The sequence below is a fragment of the Eleutherodactylus coqui genome, chromosome 3 (genome assembly GCF_035609145.1).
Source record: "Eleutherodactylus coqui strain aEleCoq1 chromosome 3, aEleCoq1.hap1, whole genome shotgun sequence".
Taxonomy (NCBI): domain Eukaryota; kingdom Metazoa; phylum Chordata; class Amphibia; order Anura; family Eleutherodactylidae; genus Eleutherodactylus; species Eleutherodactylus coqui.
Window position 1 is genome coordinate 146,619,532 of NC_089839.1, and position 21,790 is coordinate 146,641,321.

General features: G+C 42.9%; 1 protein-coding gene across 3 annotated transcripts in view; it reads right to left on the bottom strand.

Annotated features, from left to right (window-relative positions):
• Positions 1-8,492: 8,492 nt before the first annotated feature.
• TMEM184B (transmembrane protein 184B) overlaps positions 8,493-21,790 on the bottom strand; it is a 69,398-nt gene continuing 56,100 nt past the window's right edge. For 2 of the 3 annotated variants that reach the window (XM_066596264.1, XM_066596265.1), the window contains exons 8-11: positions 20,583-20,752; positions 19,055-19,249; positions 17,002-17,025; positions 8,493-12,701 (exon numbers count right to left, since the gene is read on the bottom strand). In XM_066596264.1, the coding sequence (XP_066452361.1) occupies positions 12,463-12,701; positions 17,002-17,025; positions 19,055-19,249; positions 20,583-20,752 (628 nt within the window). In that variant the 3' untranslated portion in view covers positions 8,493-12,462. The remainder of the gene's footprint in view (positions 12,702-17,001; positions 17,026-19,054; positions 19,250-20,582; positions 20,753-21,790) is intronic. The other variant, XM_066596266.1, reaches the window with a different exon arrangement.

Sequence of the window (21,790 nt, forward strand, 5' to 3'; positions counted from 1 at the left end):
ACTAGTCTGCGTATCCACTGTAATGAAACATTGGTCCTCTGTCATTGCTCTCATTTTGTTTAGAAGATGCGGCTGCCTTGGCAAGTGTAGGGTTAACTAATCCCATTGTTGAGCCCATAGACTCATAAATTGCTCATTTGTTTGACAGTGGGCCACCCGTCCATGGCTAACTCAGTGGTTACCCAGCGCCTTTATTGATCCTATTACCAGCTGAGGTGTGTGGCATATTTCAGGTGTAGTATCTGTGTGTGGGTCAGATACAAGTGCACAGTACTTATTCTGTATTACGAGACACATGTATTGAACATTTTCATATATCTAATATATGTGTGTATATAAATATAGTGAATGCTATTTATTTTTCTGAAGCATTTTAAAGTCCCTTTATAAGTGTATTTTATATTGTTCGAATAAAGCATTTTTTTCATGTAAATGGTTATTTTTGTGAAGTTTTTTTTTTTTTTCTGCCAGTAGCAGTTTTAATTGGTTTAGTCTTATTGTTTTTTTTTTTGCCTCTAGTCTTTTATTTTGAGGTTTTTGCATGACTGGTATACAGAAAATGTCTCGCCCATATACACTGAACATATAGTATTTCCTTATGGGGAAGCTGGATGAAAACTAAATAGAAACATCACCCCAACAGCTGCGATCATGCAGCCTACACGGGCTAGTCGCTTCATGGTTTTTTTTAATGCACATTTAGAATATACGTTAAATGTACATGAAACCAGTATGCAAACACATGCAATTTTAAGCACCGTTGTATGCTCCTTGGGTAGAGCACATAGTAGGTTTGAGGAGACTTCTAAGGTAATGCATTCTTCTTTGGGTTTGCTACTTTTTAGTAGTTGGGTGGTGCTGCAAAGGCATTTTTCCATCTTTCCATTAGCATAAATTTCCCAGAGGAGCATGCATGGTCTCAGAAGTCTCCTCACACCTAGGTGCTCTCTCTAAGGAGAAACGTTACCTTTTATGACCCACATCATAGGCCTCTTGCGTGGCCAGCCAACAACTTGAGAGGCAAAAATCACAACTGTACATGGTTATATTTTCCTTCTGGAGAAGACTTTCACTTTGGCTTGTATTCCAAGTGATTGTTACAAGGCCTGTTGAAAGGTCTGAAATCGACTTGCAGGAATAATACCTTCGAATGGATGGCATTGTTCCACCTACTGACCCACATCATGGAGAAGACTCTGGTTTTATAGTCTGATTCTGAACGCCCACTCCTCCCATCTGTCCTGTACCAATTGAAGGCTACCAAGAAGTAGGCCAGGTGGAAAAAAGAGGAACTGCTGCATCATTAGTTTTTTTGGGTTTTTTTTCCCATGGTCTTCTAGCCATAGAGCTATTTACGCCCCCCCCCCCCCCCCCCCCCAAATCATTCTGCACTCAATACCCCATAATAACAAAGTTCCAACTTTCTGTTGACAGTCTTTTTGTAATCTTTTTCCTCCCGTAGCTACAACTGGAACCTCCCACTGGTTTACGGTGGTATGTTTGTTTTTTTTTATAAACCTGTATGCTGTTCAAAATATCGCAACCAACTTGACGGTTGATTTCATTGTTAAACCTTCACTAATTACCAGTGAAAACCTCAGAACATTTCACATTACTTTAATCATGCCTTTTACGGGAATCTGTACTAAACACAGTTGCTTATTTATAGGGTGGAATAGGTTCCTTCTGTGGATGGGCTCTTTCACTTCAATTTTCTAACTTTCTAAGTTATTTCCTCTTTATTAGTAACCAGAGGGCCTGAGGGCAGGACTAGTACAAAGCTGCTGTATCACCGTGACTGTGCGCTCTGTAACCCTCTGCCCCTCGCCTTCCAGTCACCTCGAAGAGTCTGCGTGAACCATTAACACCTCCTGAAGACTCCATAATTCACATGCACGCTGCGCTGGTTCATATTGTAGTCTCTTGTTACAGGAAGTAACCAATACTATTTGTAAAACTTTGGATCTGATGACTCATCGGCTGCTGAACATTCTTGTACTCGCTCTACCTTCTTGGAACAATGTTAGCAGCGGTAACGAAAAAACAAGATTTTCTCTTCTGATGTCACTATTCTTAAAAGGATTGCAGAACATTAGAGAAACATCGCTGCTTTCTTCCAAAACAAGTGCCACACCTGTCAACGTGTGTGTGTGTGTGTGTGTGTGTGTGTGTGTGTGTTGCAAGCGGATTCCATTGATGTATTGTTGCAATACCACACACAGCCTGTGGATTAGGATGGCACTACTTGTTTATACATGTACCACAGTTACTGGCTTGTGACCGGCTTGTGTGTGTATATATACACACACACATTACTAGAGATGAGAAATACTCAATAAGGCAAACTACTCGATCGAGTAGTGCCTTATTCGAGTATACTCTCTCGCTTAACTAGACTGTGCACTGCTCTGTGATCAAGTGAGCAGTGCTGGTCAATCGCAGAACAGATCTAGTGCATTGGTAGTTCAACACTACCAAAGCACTGTAGGTTATTAGGTAGTCTAAAGATGAAGGCCCTCCTAGCCACCAGAAGCAGTACAACTGAAGAAAGGAGTAGAAGATCAAGTGCAGGTATAATGAGGCTGGGTGATAGTGGTGTTATTGCAAGGCAGTGCTGGATGGAGGCGGAAGCAGCATATATTTTTAAAATAACCAAACTTTACTGAACTATGGTTAACGTTTCACTCCATAGAAGGGTATTTTGCACTTAAACATATAGTATTTTTTTTTTTAATGGGAAGATACACACATGCACGTCCATAACGGTAACATCTCGGTGAGACAAGGCACTTCTTACTTCAGTCATTACTAACCGCTGTCCTTGAACTACTCTATATTAATCATGACAGCATTGTGGACTCATGCACCGCAGGTGCTAGAGTACATCACCAATGTAGGAGCTCTGCATCACCGTGGACTCAATGCACCATAGGTGCAAAAATACATCTCCCAAACACTTCCATCTCACTCAAATTAGCACAGAGCACCACAGTTATAAAGTGCCATATCCCCTATGACAACCGATATATAGCACTGACCACTAACTACACATGACCCCGTTCATCAAGGCCCTTTGTGTTGGCAGCTCACATATTCGGCCCTATTGGCCCTTTTCTTCATTGCTCCCATTTGTGGACAGCTGTACCCTTTTAGATTAGGCCTCTGTCCATGGCTGCCACCACCACGATGACTGTAAGCCTCTGCTTATTCACCCACTGCTGCTGGCTCACTCACCTACTGCTGCTCACATTGCCTTGTAGTTGCATCACCACTGAACTGCTGAGAGATGTAGCACAGAAAACCTTTTATATGAGAGGCCCTAGGGCACCTTAAACATTCCTGAAGCTTTAGAATGGTGGGCAAGGCCTAGCTCCATTCTATTCATTTTCCTTAACATGCAGCAGTTCTTCTGGGTGGTGATCTAGCATCCTCACCGTGCACCATTCTTCCCTCTCCCTCCACATCACAGGGACCGGTTCTCTAATGGCGCTCCCTGCTGTTACACTGGTAAGGGAAGCGGAGTATCTCTACCCAGCACTTATAAGCACTTGACAGTTCTCTCCTCCACCAGGCTCAATTCTGGGCTGGAGGGGAAAGAGCCTAATCCCAGTGGCCGAAACCACCTATAAGCCACTTCATTGTAAGGGGCAGCATTGTCAGTGCTCCATCCTCTGGTCTCTGGACGGACTTTGGCCCAAAACTGGAGGGCTATTTTAATGTTTCCTGAGGTGGTGTTGTAGGGGAATTAAACATTTTCTAGCAGGTTCGGTAGATGCCTTATCAGTATCTTTGAACATGGAAAGAGCAGCACTTGGCTAGTCACAAGAGATAGGCTCTGTGCATTCCAAATTGATTTGATCTTTAAAAATCTTTTATGGTCTTGTGTAAACAATTTCTAAGCTACAGCGGGTTTCTTCAATGGTAACATTATAAAAACTGTGTCTGACGGCATGCATGTGTTCTTCCGTTCCCTAGAAAAGAGGAAATAGATGGTGAAAAAGGATGCGGCTACAAAAGGGCCTAGATAAGCTGAGGGCTTGGGTAGAAAAATGGCAAATGAAGTTCACTGTTGATAAATGTAAGGTTATGCACATGGGCAGGAGAAACAGATGTCACCACTAAATGGGGTACTGCTAGGGAAAAGTGAGATGGAAAAAGACCTGGGTGTACTAGTTGACTGTAGACTTAACTGGAGCAACCAATGCCAGTCAGCTGCTGCAAGAGCAAATAAAGTCTTGGGGTGCATTAAAAGAGGCATAGGGGCGAGGGACGAGAACATTATTCTCCCACTATATAAGGCACTTGTCAGGCCTCACATGAAATACTGCGCACAGTTCTGGTCACCGGTACTCAGGAAAGATATAGCAGTGCTTGAGGGGGTCCAAAGAAGGGCAACTAAATTAATAAACGTAATGAGAGGACTGGAATACCCAGAGAGGTTATCAAAGTTGGGATTATTCAACCCAGAAAAAAGACGGCTAAGGGGTGACCAAATAATTATGTATAAATACATGAGGGGACAATACAAGAATCGCTCCCATGATCTGTTTATACCCAGGACTTCGACAGTAACAAGAGGGCATCCGCTACGTCTAGAAGAAAGCAGGTTTCATTGTCAATACAGAAAAGGGTTCTTTACTGTAAGAGCAGTGAGACTGTGGAACTCTCTGCCTGGGGACTTGGTAATGGCAAAATCCATAGAGGAGTTTAAGAGGGGACTAGATGTCTTTCTAGAGCGCTATGATATTACAGGATATAGCCATTAGGTGACCAGCGGGGTTGTTGATCTCAAATGTTGATCCAGGAATTACTCAGGCTGCCATTATAGAGTCAGGAAGGTTTCCTTCCTCTGGACCAACAAGAAAGGGGTTGAAACAGGCCGAACTAGATGGACATTGTCTTCATTGAGCCTAACATACTATGTTACTATGAAAGTGATATATGTCGTAAAGGGTTTTTTTTTTTTTTTAATTCGGCAGATAAGTGTATAGAAAATAAATAACTATCACTCAGCTTTATAGATGTCCCAGTGCTGGGCTGAAGTCGTCGTGTAACTGATGAGTTGCACATGACGGCTGCAGGACCAGTTCTGTGGAAAACACTGAAAAGGTGAGTAATTTTTTTTTTTCTGCTAAATTTTCAAAAGCTCACAAGATAACCACTTAAGAAGATCTTCCCACAAGGCAGGGTCACTGCAAATTTTCCACAGTGGCAAATATTGCACCACATGATGTGGTTTTTGCAGCAGATTCCCTCCTTTGCATTGTACAAATCCACACAAGTTATTACATGTCACTTGTTTGCTGCTCCTATCTGGCCTTAAGGCCCTTTTACACGGGCCGACAGTCTTTTAAACGACAGCACTGCTAGGGTCATCAGCGCTCGTGCAGAGCATTCAAACTGAAAGACTTGCCGCTAGCTCCTCGCTCAGCCCTTTGCCTCCTAGGTACTATTGTATCTCGTCACCACCGAAAGTAGAGGTGGAGACAAGACTGACAGGCCGGTGACGCCCCCTGTTCCTGATTGGCTGCATGGCTGGCTCCCCTTCCTCAGCCTCCCAGGTCCTGGCAGTCACCACTCCGGTGTCTGTTCTCGGCCTTGCATCTTCCGCTGCCACTGCCGTCCTTGGCCACGTCCTTTGCTCATCACTCCGGCCTTCTCTGCTGCCATGTCCTCGTGTCCTCTGTTCAGCACTCCGGCCCACGTAAGAGTTTTGCGGCCGGCAATGTGCTCTCAGCATGGGGAGGGGGAATATTTTTTGCAGGCATGGAGGGTTAGGGTTAGTTTCAATGTGAATCTTACATTATTTGCTGTAAATGCTTGCATGTTACTGCAGAACCACTGTCACATCCAAGCATTTACAGCTAATAATGCAAGCCTTACACTGAAAGTAACCCTAACCCTCCATCCCAGCCAATCAGGACATTTGGGGGTGTTACATACCCCTTAGCTGTCACTAAAGGTCTCCACCCCTACTTTTGGCGGTGACAAAATACAATAGTACCTGCCTCCTATGGGAAGTGCTGAGCGAATAGCAGTTACACAGGATGAAAAGCCAACAAGGACGACAAGTGAGTGATTTTTTTCGCAATTACACTGAAAGTTTATCATTCAAATTCAAATTCATTGGAACGAATTTTGAGTGATAATTGTTGCATGTAAATGGGCCTTTACACCTACAATTAACATTCCTCTATATGGTTGCTTAGTGCACATTTACAGATCCCACATACCAGTTAGAGAAAAGAAGCTTGAACATAAAAATGGAGATCTGTCATTCTTCTCCAGGCTTTATAGCAATGATGTAGGTAGGACACACTATACCAAAAAGCGTGCAGGGATTAGGCTGGGCTCACACAACTGGGTTGGATTCCATATGCGGGAGGCCCGCAGTGAGTTCCGGCTAGGAGCCTAACGGTGACCCTGTGTACATCACTTAACTGTATTGCGTATGACCGCGGTGGCTCACAGGCAGTCATGCGCAGTAGAAGACTCAATGGAGTCCATCCATGTGCATTCCACGGTAAAATAGATAGAGCATGCTGGGAATTTTCTTCTGCTCACAGAATATGCAATTCAAATCCACGAGTGTAAAGAGAAATTTGAAAATGCATGCCTTTCAATGCCCACATTTTATCTCGGAAAGTCTGCGCAGACTTTTGCAGAATCCACAATTCACATCCGGTTGTGAGAGACCGACCTTATTTTGTGACATAAAGTTGCCAGCTTAAAACTAATAACATTAAATAGCGAAAGGAAAAGAAATCAGCCGCCAAAAAATGAAGTGTTGTGGACATTCAGCGATTGTTCTTGACAGGGTTAACAAAGTTAAAAAAAGGTTGCACATTATGAGTGAGGAGGGTCAGCCTTTAATTTTTTTCTTTCGTCCAGAAACAGTTCCAGCTTACCCTAATGAATGTGACTGCAAAACCAGATCCAGTCCACGGAGTGTCATTTTTAAAAAGTGGAACTGCAATATAGGTGGTCGCTAAGTGAACATTGACCGACACTCCTGGTACAACTCTGCACTGAACAAAACTGGAAGATCCTGTTCAACCCGACTTCTGCCGGAGACACGTCTATGGTATGACCCATGTACCGTGCCTGCAGCTAGCTGGTCTGGTGTCCACAGTGTCTGGATGCAAAACCTCTTACCAAGAGTGTCCGCTGGTCTTTACCCATATGGGTCTAGTCTTCTTGGATGCAAACACAACTGCCTCGACTCTAGTTGTTGACTTGGATTGCAAAACAAAGCATGATGTGTCTATTGCCAATGATTGCCATGGGGTCTACCATTTATACAAGCCTTCCATTTCTGGAGAGGCTCTATGTTAAAGCAGGATTTGGGTAATGAGCCCCACGTATGAATAGTTCTAGAAAAGCCCGCAGTAGATGGAACAATTTACCCACTGGATCATGTTTTTAAAGATATTTATTACTGATGTTGCACTAGAACTTTGGCACCTTTTTTGGCGCAAATCAATTTAGACAAAATTCACTATTAATTTACGCCAAAAACAACAGATGTTATGCCTCTCACTCCACTTTTCAAAAGGGTCTGGTGGGGTTTGAGTAGAGTGAAGTTTTTAAATATCGGCTAAATTTGTTCTGATCTCACTCGAGTACTTGGGTGGCGTACAAAGACATATTTAAAGCTGCAACAAAAGTTATCATGCAAGATTTGGAACATTTGTTACATTCTTAACTGGAGAATGGGGGTGGGGGGGAAGAAGTTGGGGTGGTTTCACATCTGCAGCAAGGTTTCCCCTTTCCTGCTTAAGGGGCATCCCTGTAGCTGGAAGGACCCTGTTAAAGTAGTTCTCTACTTTTAGTTGATGCTCAAGAGGTATCCAAGCTTTGCAGTCAAGTATGCCTAATTCATCGATGCACCGGAGAATACAGCGTGAAGCGGACAAGTGGCGTTTCCAGATTAGCTGCCTTCTCTGAAGCTCTTTGTTTCTATATATACTTTTTACTCTACACTGTAGCACGAGCTGATCATGAGCGATCACCGCCCGGCGGTCATCCAATCATTGAATGACAGAGGGGTTGGATTTTCGCAACTTAGCAATAATCATAAAGTTATTCAAAAAGTTGAAATTGACGTGTCAGTTACATTATCTCAAGTTTACAAGTGAACATATAAAGCTAAAGCGATCCATTACATTTTTCAGGCTTCTTGTAAGCTAAATGCTAATTGCTAAATGCTGAAATTGGCAATTCTCTTATCTAAGGCTCGCACACAGAACACATTCTTCTAGAGCCTCACCCACTTCTGACTTCTGTTTTTGACTAGTTTTACAAGTCAGTTATGACCCTGAAATAAAATAATGTGTCAAACACTGCTACAGGTTACTTTTCCACACCCCATTGACTATAATGGGGTCTGCCCACTTTTCTGACGCAGATGTGAAACCATTCTTAGAAGACAAGAGTAAAAAATTCCCCCCTAGTAATTCAACAATTAGTGTAAATACGACTACATAGTCCAATAATAGTTGAAATTCTTTATTTATTTATTTTTTAAAGAAACACAAAAAATAAAACTCCACACAATCGCCAACAACTCCCGACTTATAAATGATATTGCACCTAAATGGGATCTAGGACCCCTTGATCCAAGCAGTTTCCACGATTTCTATACTTTAAAAAGGGATAGTGTTCTACATAATGTTTTGCTAGGATACACAAGTCCTGAGGTGCATCCGACTATTTCCTCCTGCACATAGCTCAGTGCAAGTCACGGTAAGCACATAAAGCACCTACAGGTGTGCAGGAAGATTACGTCTGCAGCGATTACAGAAATCTGAACCGTTAAGAATCACTCTTACCACTGCAACATAGTAGAGAAAAAATATCTACAAACATTTATAAAAATATACCTGTTTCATTTACCCCCTCCACTGCCAGAGAAGACGAGAACTGCCGTCTGTTTCGTCAGTGAAAGAGTTAAATATAATAAGCGAAAGGGCATAATGGGTAATTTATGTCTGTTCGCCACTTTTTAATAAATATAAATATTTTCTAACACAGAAAAGCGAATGGAAGATGCAGGAAGACAGCCTGACTGTAGGTTTTGCATCAGTTATGGGCCAGATTCTGACCTCCTGGGTGGTCCCACAATTCCAGCAATTGTCCAGTATGGCAGAAAATAGTGATCATTGAGAAGGGCTGGTATGTTAAAGAGGACCTGTCACTTCCTCCAATCAGCAGGGTGGGCTGCATACCTCTATAGCCAAGTCCCTGCTGCTTCTATTTCTATTTTTGTTCTTGGTACCCTGTAAGCCCACACTGGCTGCTATTACATATGGAGACTGACACTAGTCTTCTGTCAAGTGGGTGGTCTTCACTGCTCATCGTCAATGGTTGATGTCAAACTGACACCAAGTGGTAGATTGTCCATCAAATGCGACATCAGACTAGTGTCCGGCTCCATATTTAATGCAATCAGAGGCCCAGAAGAAGGAAATGGCAATGTAATCAGTGGGGACGTGTTCGTAAAGGTACGCAGCCCATCCTGCCGATTGAAGGACACAACAGGTCCTTTTTAAAGGGGCACAGTTCATAATGGTTACATGTGAGCTGTAAGATTCAGCATAGACACAGCACAGACTACACAGCAGACATGATCCAATGCTGTAGACTGTAGTAGCCTTCTTGATAGGGTTTAACTATATGACCAATGACATGAGGCAGCCAAGTACTCAGATGGATTCCATCTTGCAGTACCGATCTACTCTCTGCTGCTTTGTGCCTGTGGCTTAAACACAAAATAAGAAGTTGACAGATCTATTCTATCGCGTCCCACTGTCACTCACCATCTGCAAGCAGAGGACTTGCCATACACAGGAGCTCCCTGGGCTGGTTCTGTGCAGCACGATCAATACTAATTTGTATTATGGGTCATAAAACTCAAAAAAATAACATTGTAGTAAAATCAGAAAAACTACTGGTCTCTTCCAGCACAGCCTTGTTACTGCTGTCCAACCAATAGCCCCCCTAAATGGCACCCCAGCCCCTGGCAGTGTGTATTATCTTATCTTCTGCTCTATGTCAGATTAGGTTTTAGTTCACATTGGGGCTTAGTCACAGGGGCGAGTTGTGTGTTGCAATACGCACACGAATATGAACTCCGTTCTTTTAGATGGACATGAGCGAATTTTTCCCTGTCAGCGAGGATAAAAATTGCGGCATGTTATATCTTTGGGCATTCTCCAGAACGCATCGCCTATTGTTTTCAATGGGACCCGAAAAGACATCGCATGCCGTGCGCTGTGCATGCAAGTGTGATGTGATGTTTGCCATTGAAATTAATGGGAAACTCTTGCATACGTTGATGCGCCTGAGGATCGCAATTTCACAGAAGCGATGTGAGGCATTTTTGAATGAGAAACGTCTAAGATTGGTGTAAAATTGCACTTTAGCAAGCGAGATATTTAGCCTGATATTGCACTTACCAATGTGAATGTAGACTTAGGCTTCCTTCACATGGCCAGCTCAATATCGCAATCATTATCGTACGATGTCCCTGCAGATGCGAGGCGTCACAAACGCCTCCCATAACTTCATTACAGTTGCGTTTCTCCAGCACAGCTTTCAGAAGCATCAGGGGGTCGGCAAGTGTTTCACATGGTTTTCAATGGGAAACCACAATCGCATTCATGTGCGCCTCGCACACCATGCAATAAGTTTTCCTGGCCAATTGAAAACAATGGGCGATGCGTTCGGAGGGAACACCCAATGATAGGAAATGCAGGGATTTTTGTCGCGCACCACGATGCAGGAAAAAAAACCCAGAATCACTCATGTATATGATCCTATTCAAAAGAATGGGGTTCATATCAGTGCGAGAATTGGGTGTCTCACAACACACAAATCTCGCACGATTTTTCACAGCCATACTAAAGCTGCCCTACAGCGACCTCTCACAGTCCTCTCTCATCTTCTAATTAATATAAGATATCCCCAAAAGATGAACACAGCGAATGTCTTTGTAGGTCCGTAAAAGCACATACAGTAACAACTGAACCAGTTGGAGTTTGGGGTGCACTGCAGCTTCTGAAGCCAATGCAGGAGAGGACCATAAAGTACGGGAAACTGAACAGGAAAGATTTTACTTGCTTTTTAAACTTTTTTCCTTTTCTTTTTAAGTCCACTATAGTCTGGTCTCATGAAGAGAACGTAGCCAATAGCGCCAGCCCTTAGTGTATCACTCAGCTCTTTATGGTTGGGGATCAGCCATCTGCCCTCTCCTTCGATCAGTGAAGGTCACATGATCGGATGTTTGTCACAGGTGGCCAATTCCCAACCACTAAAAGGCAGAGTGATATACTTCATGCCGGACCCCCGCCGATCACCCTTTGATGACTTACTCCGAGAATAGACTATCAATAGAAATAGTTCAGAGAAGCCCTTTGACAAAAAAACCTGATTCAATCTTTAAAGGGGATTTTCCAAATTTTGCAAATAAAACTTATCATTGTATAATGAAAAATTCTGTGACTTTCAAATAGGTTGTGTTAATGCCTCACGGTTCTGAAGATCTCGGTTTGCAGTCACACTGAATGGAGACTTACATGGTCTACATTCAGAGGATATTTTATACAAAATTATGTTCCTACAAAAAGCATATTAGAAAACCAGACCCCTTTCATTATACAATAAATAAACATTATTTGTTGGAACTGGAAACCCCCAATAAAATGATTCATACTACATTTGTAGTGACAGGGAAATGGGAAGTCAAACCTAAAGACAAGTATAAGTGACCCCAATGAACTTCCTAGACAGCATTCTTTTTAGGCAATGTTTAGAAGAAAAGAAATGCTGCAACCGACCACACTTCACAACCGAAGAGTTAAATAGTCGCAGGAGTTGGGAAATAACCTACTGACCGAGTCAAAGGACAGGATAGTATCTTCTGTATCTAATGGAAGCCACAAAGTAGAGAGCAGCAAAAGTAGAGCGGCTTGAGGGGGAAAGGTTGTAAAATGTTTTAGTATTGTTGCAGGTTGTGATCCGTCTCTTGGTGTTTATGTCTGGTACCCAGAACTAGACTAGGACGTGCCCATGGATTTCTATGCGACAAAGTACCCAAAATGACTGAAGACGCCAATCCATTCATTCAGCGGCAGAGGGATGATCTCACAGCATTGAAGGAAGACAAGCCGAGTTGCATTCATAGTTATGGTTTTGCTGGAGCACTAGGAGAATAGAGTTCAGCTATACCAACGACACTACGGTCCAGGTCCTCACACCTACTAATAAAAATATAAAGTTGGCAACAGGAAATGTCATAACCAGTATTCCATTAGCTTGTATATAAAAGAAGATCACAACCTGCAACAATAAAGAATAAAGGCAGCACAGAATTTGGTGAAAGTAAACCACAATTCTCAATATAATCTTGCAGCACGTCTTCGCCCCTAGAAGTTAGTCAGTCAGGCCGTCTCTTCTTGGTGATCAGAATTCATCATCAGAACTCAGAAGTAAGGTCTTCTCTGTGTCACGAGCGCCTGACAGACTCTGCGAGCGAGAGATGATTTGTCCATTGCGCCAGCTTGTGCCCTGCTCCAAGGTAGACTGCTGTGTGTACTGCTGATAGGCTGGTGAGAAGTTATGGATGGCATCCTGGACAATGTCATGAGGATTCATGGTCTCCTTCAAACTACTCGAGATGCTCTTCATGGGGGCGCAGCGGCCTGAAAACCAACAAAATTGTTTTTTAATTAATGTGTCTAAAAACATAACACACATTTACAAACTATCCATCACCCGAGCCACTTCATTTCCTAGCAGCTCTGCTTTTTTTCGGACAACCATTGATTCTAAAGGTTGATCAGGTTGTTGCCAAGAAAGGCCACCAATGTTTGGGAAGGGACCTTTAATTTTAACCATAGAGGTGATTTGACTGATGGTTGAACTATACAACCCAATTGACTTACTAAAATGCAGCAATGACTTACGGTACATGTCTTAAGGAAACCGAACTGGGCAGTGAGTGGCACCCAGACAACACCGGCACCGCTTATCTCAAAAGGACACATGTGAACCATGGAAAAATATGTAGAACCAGCCATCAAAATTACAATATCTGTAAGCAGGTTAAGCCTGCAAAAGCTCTGCTTGTGGTAAAATGATGTGTAATGTACCTTCTTCCACCCCTTCCCGACCGCATAACATAAATGTAAGTCAGGCGGTGAAGGGTGTATGGAGCGGGCTCAGGAGTAGAGTCTGTTCCATGCTTCGCAGCCATCAGCTATTTTTGACAACTGACTGCAATTGCCGCGATCGGGACACATACACAAAACGATGACCCTTCATTCCTGTGCCCCATCAAGGCACTGTCACAATGTGGTCTGGGGGTGCCACTAGGTTAGCATTCCAATCCAGTGCCAACTAAAGGCTGACATTCATAGGTGCCTGTGGTTTCATTGGCAATATAGATATTAAAATTAAAAAAGTGATGCAATGATAGCAAGTTCAAGTCCCCTGTGGGAACTAGATAAAAGTGTAAAAAAAGGTTTCATGAAGCTTTTTTAAAGAGTAAAAAAAATTATACCATAAATTCAAAAAGCAAAAAACAAAACAAAACAAAACAACCTTTCCAATTTTTCCACAAAAAAATTTAATAAATAACCCCCCCACATATTTGGTATTATTGTGTAGGTAAAAGTCAGAACTATTAAAATCTCACACTATTTAAAGGAGATGTCCCGAGGCAGCAAGTGGGGTTATACACTTCTGTATGGCCATAATAATGCACTTTGTAATATACATTGTGCATTAATTATGAGCCATACAGAAGTTATAAAAAGTTTTTTACTTACCTGCTCCGTTGCTAGCGTCCTGGTCTCCATGGTGCCGACTAATTTTTGGCCTCCGATGGCCAAATTAGCCGCGCTTGCGCAGTCCGGGTCTTCTGCTGTTCTCTATGGGGCTCCGTGTAGCTCCGTGTAGCTCCGCCCCGTCACGTGCCGATTCCAGCCAATCAGGAGGCTGGAATCGGCAGTGGACCGCACAGAAGAGCTGCGGTCCACGAAGGTAGAGGATCCCGGCGGCCATCTTCAGCAGGTAAGTATGAAGACGCCGGACCGCCGGGATTCAGGTAAGCGCTGTGCGGGTGGTTTTTTTAACCCCTGCATCGGGGTTGTCTCGCGCCGAACGGGGGGGGGGGGTTTAAAAAAAAAAAAACCCGTTTCGGCGCGGGACATCTCCTTTAAGCCCACTCTGAAGGCCATAAATAAAAAGAAAAAGATATGGAAAACCAGAATTATATTTTTGGTATCCACAAGAAAATGTAAATTATAAGTGATAAAAAATACATATCTTTCCCCAAATTGTACTAATAAAAACTACAGCTCACTCTGCAAAAAAATTAACCCCCACACAGCCAAATTGACAAAAAAAAAGTTACGGGTCTCAGAATATGGTAACAGAAAGCTATTTTTGTTAAACCAAACCAAAAAAAACCCCAAAAAACAGGGACACAGCATAGGCATATAGCTCTTGCCACCAGGAGGCAGACTCCAAGCAAAGCAATCCTGATGGAGATGGACATGACTCTGAAGACTGTGAGCTGGAACGAGGAGGGGAACAAAAAAAGTCCTCTTCTTCTTGGAACTGTACTGATGAGTGGACCTGTACTGTGGAAAGTTATAACTTTTTTCAACCTGTCATCTCAGAAAGAATTTTATCAAGGTGGCTGCCGAACTGGAGAGTTCCAGTAAATGGAAGGCAGGTTACAGACTTTCTAGAGGTGTTGTAGACACTTTAGCCACAAGGTGGGGCCAATTGGCATGGTAAGTGTGAAGGAACCTGGCAGCATTCAGGGTGCCTCACAAAGGCATTTGCCTGCCTTAGAGAGCTGAAGAGTAAGCTCAGCTATCTCTTCCTGAGCCACATCTATTCAGATGTGGCCCTACTAACCTAGGATGAGGTGAAAAGGGTGTGGAGGGCCGACCCAGTTGCCTCCAAAGATGACTTGACAAAGGGTTCCAGCTATCTATCCTGCTGGTCCTTAAACGATGAAGCATCTGAAAAAGTAAGGGTAGTGTGTTTGGATAGGCGTGATACAGGCGCATCCACTGATGGTGAGGAAGACAACTTTTTAATGGATTCCTCGCGGAACGGATACATTACGCCCAGGAACTTCGGCCTGAGGAAATGTCTGGAGCTGACCACTCTTTGAACATGACCTTCTCAAATTCTCCATGATCCGAGAATGTTTTATGTGAACATCTTGGACATCAGGAGGAGAAACAGCCTGCAGTGGCATAGGAATCTGGGTCTTGTATGTGGAGCATCTCTCCAACTGCCTCTATGAGAGTATCTACCAAGGCGGAGACTTTGGAAGAGTCAGAATCCGATATTTCACCCTCGGAGTGGAAGCCATCTCTAGAGGGAATTGCGGAGTGGGACGCTGTGGGTGGAGGTGAGGCGGAGGAAGGAAGCGTCAGGGTATGAGATCCAGCCACGTGTGCGTTCTGGTAAGAACAATTCCTTAGCATCAGACCCTTCAGTCAGGTGATGGGTGGATGTCCTGCCCAGCATCTCCACAATTGACCTAGAGGTTCTAATGCTGGTCTGAAAGCGCCACAGAGAGGGAGTGCACCAATTCAGGTTCAGAGCCTTGTACAGGCATGGCAGTTGATGTCTCTGGGACAGGCTGGTCTGGGAAGCAGGCAGTTCATGCAAAGAGCCTCCAGCTGACCGCATGAGAATTTGGTGCAACAATGGAGGCAAGCGAAATATGTAACAATGGCTGTGCTGCGTTTGCTGGGTTTTCCTCTAGAATCTGACTTTGTGCTCATATTACAATTAGGCAGTCTTTCCTCTACATATGCAGCTTTAATGTGGTAGCGACAGGCTGATGGTTTCCCTAAAAATAAGACCCTGTCCTATTTTTTTTTTTGCCCCATAAGAGACACTGGGGCTTATTTTACTTACCTAGCAAGCTCAGTCCATGTCCATCACGTCGGTCTCCGGAGGTCCATACTGTTCCCGCAGTTCGTACATAATCATTTCCTGGTGACTGGATCCATAAATTCTGCCTCCAGGAAGCAATGGCTGTGATTGGTTCTCGAGCGCTGTGCTCAGCCAATCAATAAAACGCTGGATGAACCAATCACAGCCATCGCATTGGTTCATCCAGCGCAGCATTGATTGGTTCTTGGAGCGCCACGGCTCAGCCAATCAACAGCCATCGCACTGTGGAGGCAAAATTTATCAATTGGCTGAGTTGTGGCTAGCCTCCACAACACAATGGATGTTGATTGGTTCTTCGAGCGCTGCGGCTCAGCTAATCAATGCAGCGCTTTATGAACCAATCAAAGCCATCGCTTCTTGGAGACAGGATTTATGCATACCATCACCAGGAAGTGATGGTGTACCAGCGGCAAGGACTGCGGGAACAGCGTGGACCTCCGGAGAGCGATTTCAGGGACCCGGACCGCACCTGCTAGGTAATGTATTCCTTTTTTTTTTTTTTTTTAAATGTAGCGTAGCTAGGGCTAATATTTAAAAAATAAATAGGTTTCATTTCACCCCAATTAAATTTTTTATAGTTCTTTCATACATTATATAATACCATTAAAAATACAAATCAATGGAAAAGTAAAGCTATGGCTCTTGGAAAGCAGGAACGGAAAAAGAAAATGGAAATCCCTGGTCCTGAAAGGGTTAAAGTCAATGGATGGATGACAGTCCAGTATACCGAGACAATAGGTTATCACTTATAGGAATGGATTTTACTTATTTTGCAGGTTATATGAATGTTAATGTACAAAATGCTTAGCTTTATGAAGCCATTACAGATCAGGTGAAATGTTGATAAGATCGACGGTTAAACATGTTTTCATGCATTTATGTTTCCAACAATACATTTTAACATTAAAAGCCTAATGTGAGAGGACTGACAAAAAGAAGGAAAGGAAGAAGAAGTATATAAAACAGCAGATTTACCAAGCTGGTAAGAAATGATGCAGACAGAGCTGTACCTACCATATGGGCCGTAGGTTGGAACAGCTGCAGGACAAAAGCAAGGGAGAAAAAAAGAGAAAAGGACAGGATCAAGAAATACAGAGGTTATACAGAGATCACAAGTGGAAGATTTCAGCGATCGTCATATGAGGCTCATATGTTGATGAGTCACACATGCACATGGCCTGGATCACAAGAACCTTGTGCTTTCCCCACCCAGCCAGGACGCTCATGGAGATAAGTCAGCACTTCTCCAAAACTACGGAGATGGTCTCCAGCACCCGAGCACAAATATAAACATGCCTGTGTTTAAAGGGAACCGGTCATCAAATACAAGCACCGGAAACTAAAGTTATGGTACTTACAGTTTAGGGGACGTAGAGTCCGGGGAGAAGAGTCTCATACTCCAAGTATGTGCCCTGTCCCTGCGGTGTCCCCCGGTGAAGTCAGTATGCACAGAGTGACTGTTTTCAAAGGTCTGTGCGAAGGCATTCCCATTCATCTCTATGGGGGTGCGTGCAAACAGCCTTCTGAAAACAGCCACGCAGGCTTTGCATGCTCAAATTTCACAGGGGGGGACACTGCAGGGACCGGCTGATTATGAGACACAGCTCCCCGGACTCCACATCACCTAAACTGTATGCACTATAACTTAGTTTACTGTGCTTCTAGTTGATGACAGGTTCCTTTAACACTATGTAAATAGGGCAGTAGAAATGAAATTGACATTGGGGTAGTGCTGGAGTCACCATCTATTCCTGATAGAAACACGTTTTGGTTATGATGATTAGAAATCTCCTTTCAGGCCATCGATTCTGCATAGACTGGATATTAACCAGAGAAAGACTTTGCTATATGGTCACATATTATATTATATTTATATAAGAACGGGATTGTAATATTTTCTCTAATATTATTAATATCGCACTGATGCATCAGTGGGATTTCCCTTCAGACAACGCATACAGAACTCTCTTTCACACCATGTTAATAGGGATCAATTGTAAATGAGAACATCTGATCAATATTTTAGACTGACTGTGGGGAGAAACGCTCAAAGTTCCGTATTTAGCTCCAAAATGCCAAGACTTAAAGGGGTTTTCCAGGGAAATTCTATGGCTGACCAATCCACAGGATAGGTTATCAATAGTTGTTTGGCCGGGGTCCTGAGAGGTAGACTGCAGCCATTTAGCTGATCGGGCGCCTGCTGTCAGCATCCCCTATACATAGGAGCACAGAGCCAAAACTGCTGCCCTGACACATGTAGTGGCCAGCGCTTGTAGTTGCACATGCAGCTGTCATTAAAGTCAACAGGAGCTGCACCTGCAGTTATAAGCAACGGCCACTACACAGGGGGCGGAGTAACAGGTTCTGCTCCATACCAGAGTGTGGCAGTGCTGGCAGCGGGGGCACACATTCAGCTGATCGGCAGGGTCATGAAGGCAGACTCCAGCAGATCAACTATTGCTGACCTATCCTGAGAACATCAATAGTATTTTCGTAGAAAAAAACCTCTAAAAAGAAACTCTGAAAACCGTCTATTTTCAGAAATGTCGCCACATCTATCTATGGGTTGTGTGTGGTATTGTGGTCCAGCACCGTTCACTTAGATAAGGCATGAGCTGCAATACCAAACACAACCTATGGACAGGTGTGGAGTGGTTTCTGGAAAGCAAACAAACCCCTTTATTTTGTAATCCTGGACAAACCGTTTAACCATTACATCACTGGAGGTGAAAGTGTCAGCTATAGTGAACAAGAAGCTTATATGAAGCACAGTCTTCTTAATTGTACTCCATGCACACAACATTGATCTCCACCACTAGTGCGACAGCTGGGCATTAATAGACTGTGGCTAGCAGCTGCAGCAGAGCACTATAGGCAAGCTCTTCTTCTGCTAGCGATTATATGGTAAGTCGTTCGTTATATTATTGTAGCGCTCACACATATGGTTTGCCTACTTCTTCAAATTCTTTACTCCTCTCTGGATCTCTATTTTTTAGGTGTGATCAATCTTACGCATGAGGGAAATCTATGTATATGACTGATGGCAATGAGAAACGGCAGCACTCACCTTGGGCATCCAACCTCTTGTCTAGGTATACTTTGTAAGTAAAAGCATAGCGTAAAGCTATTGCTGCAAAGAACATCTCCACACAGATAATGAAGTTCTGGTAGCCGGCAGCGACTGTGCCCTCGCCCACGGTGACCTCAGCTGAATGGATTTTTGGAATGGCTCCACACTTTTCCAGTATAGCCAAAAGCATCCCTACCGGACAGAAGCAAAACCATCAGTGCAATGTAAACCGTTACAGAGAAGTTGAAGAGCACAACAAACAGGATCTGGTGTTTCAGCTTAGAGGTTCCAAAACTGCAGCAGATTTGCAGCGTATCATCTGTACTGCAAACCTGCAGCCACCTACAGTGCCCATTATTTTGTGGAAAAGCTGCAGAATCTCACCCTCTCAATGTATCAGGCGAGTCTGCACTACGATCTGCAGAAAAATCTATGTTTTACACGTACATTGTGTTGTGAAATTGCATGAATTTGTGGCGAGATTGACAGTAAAGGCTTTGCGCTGCGTGTGGACACAACCTTGTGGGGTTAAACAGTTTTATTGCTTTATAAAGAGATGTTATCTTTCTAATATATAGCTTGTCTTGTAATTTCTCAACATGTTTTTGCTGTCAGTGAATGTAAACCAGACCCAGTCCAGCTTTCACACAGCTGCAGTTTGTTACAATGCAACACTTTAGGCAACCTTCCATGAACTATACACAGCTGCAGTACAAATCCCTAGATCCGAGCTCTTAAGTCAGCTTCCGGCGGCCATAATGAGTTCATATTTTAACATCTGTGTTGTGGGTGCAATACCAAGACCTCTTGCAGTTCTGCTGAAACAAACTTAGATCACCATAAAACCCCCATGATTATCTGAATGTGGTTCTTGCCCTGATGGTCTTGGAGCATTTCTACATTACTATAGGGAAAATGTGCAAGCCCTGGCATCATCCCTGACGATACCATTAGGGGGTTCCCGACAAGAAGCACATAGCAAAGGGGGCTACATTTGCTGAAAAAATATGTCTGCACCACTTGGGCATAATTTGTCATTTATCTGACCAAATTATCACCAAAGAGGAGATGTTTAGAGTGGAACATCAATTTTAGTCCTTTGCATCAGGTTAGTAATATAGGAATATAAAAAAAATGTCCTTTCTATGGAATAAAACTAACAGAAAATCAAACACCAAGGAGACCCCACAGTGATGTCCCATTTAAGCAGGACGATAGTCATTTAAACGACTGCACGAGTGCTGAGGTCTCAGAGAGTTCAGACAGGCTGGCTTCTCGCTCAGTGCTTCACATTCCATATGTGGGAAGCGTTTACACCCAGTGAGAAGTCAACAATCCAGCAAGGATTTTCATGCTGGTTGAAAGTGAGCGACCAGCGAACTGCAAACTAATAGTACGATGGCTGTGGATTTAGATGCGACGATTATTGCACAAATATTGCGCAATAATAGTCCCGTGTAACTGGCCCTTAGGATTTTTAGATTATTCTTCTGAATATTTAAGACATTGAGATGTTTAATCTCACCTTGCCAGAAGGAAAGGAAAATCACCGACTTCACCATGAAGAACTTTAACACCGGACTGTAGGGACTAAGGAGCTCTCGTGTGGCAAAGTAGAAGAGAAATAGAGCGTAGAGTGCGAGGCTGACCGAGATGTTGTAAATAATTGTCACATAGAGGTAACCACTGGCCACACTGCAATGAGATCAACCCTGGGTTACAGGTTACACAGACACTAAATGTATATAGACAATGAACAATAGTAATAGAAAGTAAGACAAATATTAATTAACATATTACAATAACCTTACATTTGTCACCAGGTTCACATTGCTTAACCCCTTAGTGACCAGGCTTTTTTGCTTTTTTCCATTTTTGTTTTTTCCTACTCCCTTTTAAAAAAATCGTAGCTCCTTTATTTATCCATCGAAGTCGCTGTATGAGGGCTTGTTTTTTGCGGGACGAGTTGTATTTTTCAATGGCACTATTTATTGTACCAAATAATGTACTGAAAAACTTTTTAAAAATTCTTAGCGGAGAGAAATGGAAAAAAAACGACATTCCACCATCTTTCGGTGCGTCCTGTTTCTACAACGCACAAACTGCAACAAAAACGACCTGATAGTTTTATTCTATGGGTCAGTACGATTACTACGATACCAAACTTATATAGTATTGTTTTTGCTGTAGTACTTGTATTTTTTTTTAAAGATATTAAATTTTTTTCAATTATTTTCTGTGGTCATTTTGTGCGCGCGATAACTTTATTTTTCCGTCGACGTAGTTGAGCAAGGGCTCATTTTTTGCGGGATGTCCTGTAGTTTCCGATAGTATCAATTTGGAATACATATGACTTTTTGATTGCTTTTTATTGCGTTTTTTTCTGGGAGACAGGGTAACTAAAAAAATGCATTTCTGGCGTTCTTTATTTTTTTTTTCCGGACGACGTTCATCGTGCAGAAAAAATAATGCACTACTTTGATAGATCGGACTTTTACGGACGTGGTGATATCAAATACATATTTTTATTTTATGACTTAGATTTTTTAATAATAGATATGGCAAAAGGGGGGTGATTTAAACTTTTATAACTTTTTTTTTTTTTTTTACAATTTAAAAAAAACACTTTATTGATCTTTTTTCTTACTTTACTTTGAAGTCCCCCTGGGGGACTTTAACATGCGATGCTTTGATCGCTCCTGCAGTATGACGTAATGCTATAGCATTACGTCA